The sequence below is a fragment of the Trichechus manatus genome, unplaced genomic scaffold (genome assembly GCF_000243295.1).
Source record: "Trichechus manatus latirostris isolate Lorelei unplaced genomic scaffold, TriManLat1.0 scaffold00131, whole genome shotgun sequence".
NCBI lineage: Eukaryota > Metazoa > Chordata > Mammalia > Sirenia > Trichechidae > Trichechus > Trichechus manatus.
In genome coordinates this window covers 7174063-7178830 of record NW_004444067.1, presented here as the reverse complement: position 1 = coordinate 7178830, position 4768 = coordinate 7174063, and the positions used below count along the sequence as shown (strand labels likewise).

Here is a 4768-nt window from a genome sequence, read left to right as displayed (position 1 = left end):
AGAGGCGCCCCGACTGAGGTGAACACGCAGAGGGCACCTGAGGCCGACAGCGCACCTGAGGGACAGAGGCGCCCCGACTGAGGTGAACACGCAGATGGCACCTGAGGCCGACAGCGCACCTGAGGGACAGAGGCGCCCCGACTGAGGTGAACACGCAGATGGCACCTGAGGCCGACAGCGCACCTGACGGACAGAGGCACCCTGACTGAGGTGAACACGCAGAGGGCATCTGAGGTTGACAAGTCATGTCTGGACGAGTTGAGCTCACGAAATCTCAGTGTAACTAATGTGTTAGAAATAATGCCTGTCCGTTATGGTTCTTCCCACCCATCTGCCTCCTGAGAAAGGAAAGACGGCCTCCCAGTGTGCCAGCCAAGGGCTCCCCCACTCACCAGTTTGTCAGGGTGGGCTAGTAACAGGAACGGCTCTGCGTCCCTGAAAGGCTAGGATGGAGCTGGCCTAGGTGTGGGGTGACCTGGAAAGGGGAACTGACTGCACTAAAGCCGACAGCCCTGCTGGGTGCAGTGAGTCGTGGGACCACCGGCAAGACGGCAAGCAGAGCCCCCCTCTTTGAGCACCCCGGCAGGGCCTCACGGGACACACAGCGAGCAGAGTACCTCCCCTGACCCCGCAGTCCTTGAGCACCCTGGCAGGGCCTTGCAGGGACACATAACGAGCAGATCCCTTGCCCAGCATCACACGCAGATTACAGAGATGGGGGTGGAGCTGAGCAACAACCATTGAGTGGTATGCTCACAGGGACCAGGAGAGGCACCCTCATCACAGCCACTGTGCTCCAGGGCTTCTGTCTGAGAATGCGCCCCGAATGAGTAAGGCCTGGCCAGGGAGGGTCGACGGGGACCAAGGCCAAGCATGATCTCACACTGGGGCAGGCGAGGGGCTGGAAGGCGAAGAGCACGGGGCAGGGTCAGACAGTGGAAGGCAGGCATAGGCCCTGCCCACGAGGACACGTGTGCTGGTGATCTGCTCCTGGGAGCACCCAGCACTGCCATTGGGTGCACTCGCGACACAGACAACAAGCAGAATCTCTCATGCTTCCAGCAAGCTCGAGTTAAAACAGAGACCAGACACAAGTCCAAGTGCAGTGGGGGCTGACCCTCCTCAGACCAAGAGAGGAGTCAGGTGAGGATGGCGTCGGAACCAGTCTGTGGCAGCAGAGACAACCCCAGACCTGGATACAGCGTCCCAAGGCCAAGGGTCAAAACCACCTACGTTCCTTTCAGTTACCTTGGAAGCCAGAAAATAACCAGAAAGACGTGTGAGGACAGGCGCTTCCTCCTGCCCAGGGCACAGTACCTTGTGGGGCCAGGGGTGCAGGAGCTGGGGCACCGGCTGGGGGCTTTCCTCCTAGGGCGTTGAGGGTGCTGTGCACAGCCCCTGTCTGCGACACAGTCTGCATCACCACGGGGCCCGGAGGGCGCAGGTATGGCTGCCCGGGGGCAGACACAATTTGGAGCACGCTTCCTGCAATCACACGGAACACAGGCCGTCTGTCAGCCACGCGGCCGTCAGTCAGACCACAGGCCGGCCGTCAGTCATGCGGCACGGACCACACACAAAAAACAAGCACTCAGCTGCCCTCAAGTACAAGTTTGTAGTTTAGTTCCTGGGAGAAGAATGGAAAGGTCTCGTTCGTGATAAAGGAAAACTCTAAGCAACACAGTCGACGCAGCTTGATGCTGGGCTCCTCAGCTCCCTGAGGCAGGCAGCGCAGAGGCTCGGCTCGGGGACCACCACATGACTGGCCATGCCAGCAACAGGGAGGCCAAGCGTAGCTCCTGACACCACGCAGCGTCAGGCCCTGCTGGGCCGGAAAGACAAGAAACTAAAAAAAAATTTTAACGCAAACGCCCGTGGCTTTGCTGCAACTTTCAGGAGCTGCCCGTTTTCTACTCTTTCTGCGACTCTGGGGGCTGCTCCCCAGGTGTGCTCCAGGGAAACAGCATCTGCTGGAGACAGAAAGAGGCCCTTCCCTGTGGTCAAACAGTGGGGAGCCACGAAGTCCACGAGGCGAAGGCCTCTCCTGCAGGCGTCCTGAGGGCCTCACACAGCCCAGCTACCACAGGACTCCCTAATGCACTGACACACAGCGTTTCCCCTGGCACAGCCACTACCGCCCCTCAGGGGGACTCCCCATGGCAGGCGAGTCCTGACCCAGCAGGAGAGAGGCTGCAGGGGCAGACGCACTACGGGCCGTGTGGTCACTGGAAGAACCTCTCTCCTGCTCTCTAGGGAACAAGGGATGAGTAACAGACACTGCTCTCGGCCAAAGGTCCAGGGGTGAGAATTACAGTCCACACGTGAGACACAAGCTCTCCCACGTGAAGCGCTAATCCTTTGACATTTTAGGACAATTCACCCCACACTAAAATTAGAAAGCACCAAATCTCCTTATTTTGATTTAAAAATAGGAGCCTCTTTACAAAGGGCGGATGTTATAATAAAAATGGCCACTCTTTACTTAAGGTGTGTCAGGTAGCAGGCCACCAAGTGGTCCAGTCTGTCATCTCGTACGTCCCTTGCAGTCTAAGAATTACCAGCACCATATGCACGTGCACAGCCTGAAGCTGAGCAGCCAGACAACCCGCCCAGAGTGGCAGATCAGGGCTCGAGCCGGGACTGCAGCAGCAGGCTGGATGTTTTTCTCCTTCCGTCACGGCGGGTGTCACTGCAAGGTTACTTCTCACCTTGCAGCTGCAGGGGCTGGCCTGCCGTGAGCTGCCGGAGCTGGTTGTGTGACAAGGTGAACTTGTTCCCCTGGAACTGCAGAGTCACGGGCGTCTCGGGCTGAGTGACGCGGTTCTGCGTCCCTGCTATGGACGCCAGCTGAGCGATCTTCACCACCTCTCCGCCTGTGGAGACGCAGAGGGCGAGGCGAATTACAAGTGTGCTGTGGACGGTGGAGCCTGCTACGCTGCGGCCACCTGTTGTGCAGGGTGACCATCTACAGAGGGCTCCAGAGTCACGGAGACACATGCCCAGACTGCCTTCTACCACTTTCAGAAAATCACTGTTTTCACAGAAAAGAGAACACAATTAGGAATTAACATCAGATTCTACTGGTTAATTTATTTAACCATAACTGAAAGGGGTTTTGTATATCAGATGTTAATATTATTAACAAGCTCTTTAGGAACATTAATCTTTCTCCCCAAACAATAAGAAAAGCAGCAAGTAACAAAAATAGCAGAAATCTATTTGTAATACCCTTGGAAACTCACATTTCAACCCCTGAATTTCAGAGAATTTTCAAAATGTGAAAGAAGTACGTGTCCAACTGAGCTCATGGAGGCAAACGAGATTGTATCACTACAGATTATACAGAAGACCACCTATCTTCAGCTATACTAGAACCTTTCAAAACTTGGGAACATATTTAAAAGTATAAATAAATACACAGGTGGCATTTTAAGATACAGTTTGACACTGATGTAAATTCCTCCTTAGAACCCGATGTATAGCGGTTACTGTGAAGCCTCACCCTGCCTAGGACACTGTTTTGAGGACGAGTTCTGCTGCAGCCTTTCTCAGGGGAAACCCCTGTGGCTAACGCTGAGAACCAGGCTGACGAGGCTCATTTGCCGGGGTTGACATCTGAGCCTAAATGCTCCTCCCCAGAGAACCCGTACCAAAATTATTAGTGAAACTACAAGGAGAAAAGTTAGTAGAAGACTAGGAAACGCGGATCTGCAGCTCTCTGCCCACAGACACCCATGAACAGGGAGGGAAATGAAAAAGGCAGCACCGGGATTCACCACAGACACCTGAGTCTCCTGTTGGTCCCCCTCAGCTCATACCAAGTGAAGACAGATCAAGGGGAAAAGCTGTCCTGCCCACGGTACACACCCCCTAAACCATGAAAACCCCCTTGGCACAGCCGCACGACTCTCGTCCCAGGGAAAGAGGCCCAGCCCCAGGAAAACGAGATGTGTGAGGGCTTTCCCTCCTCAGGAAAACCAAGGGGGCCGTCCCTCTCACTGCTGGCCGTGGAAGAGAGACTTGTCACGAGAGAAGACGGGTCTGACACCGGCGTCTCCTCCTGCCACTGCTTCACTGTTCTCTTCCCAGAAAGGTCTCGACACCAAGAACCAAAGTCTCTGAGGTGGCAGCTAAGAAACGACACAACCCTCAGATGTGACGTCCAGGGACTTCCCACGAATGACGCGGGGTGCACTAACCACAGTGGCCACAGTACAAAGTTGTGCCATTAAAAAAAAAACAGTAAGACTGGTATGGTTTAGTTATTAAGGTTACAAAATTTCTCAGTTGAACAGTAACTCATTCCACGTTTAAATGTGGTATTAAGTGAGAGACTAGAAGAACTAGTGGCTTTGAGGCAGTTTGCACGAGCCTTCATTTACGAGAACTCACTTCCCCGAGTGGAGTCGGCCGCTGAGGGGACAGAGGCTGCACTAATGTCTGTGAGCACCATCAGCTGCACCCAGCAGTGCAGGACGGCATAAGGACAACAGAGTAAGCATGTGGGAGCGAGGAGAGAGAAGGACAGGTAGAGACGGTATGGGACGCTGACCCGAAGAGGCTGCGCCCACCTTCACTGGCCGCAGCTGCTGCGGCAGTACCAGGCGCGGGCTAGGGAAAGACAAGGAGTGGACAGCAAAGGCCCCTCACTCACGCCAGTGTCCACGGAACAACTCCTCTGGGTCAGAGGCAGAGACCTGGGAAGGCGAGGCCACTTACTCGGCAACCGAGCCTGGGCCTGGGCGGTCAGCACCAGCCTTGGGGGCAG

General features: G+C 55.2%; 1 protein-coding gene across 1 annotated transcript in view; it reads right to left on the bottom strand.

Moving 5' to 3' along the window:
- Positions 1–4768, bottom strand: part of EP400 (E1A binding protein p400) — an 83126-nt gene that overhangs the window by 34563 nt on the left and 43795 nt on the right. Inside the window, exons 9-11 of the mRNA XM_023739305.1 lie at positions 4720–4768; positions 2709–2873; positions 1318–1485 (exon numbers count right to left, since the gene is read on the bottom strand). Of these exons, the coding sequence (XP_023595073.1) occupies positions 1318–1485; positions 2709–2873; positions 4720–4768 (382 nt within the window). The remainder of the gene's footprint in view (positions 1–1317; positions 1486–2708; positions 2874–4719) is intronic.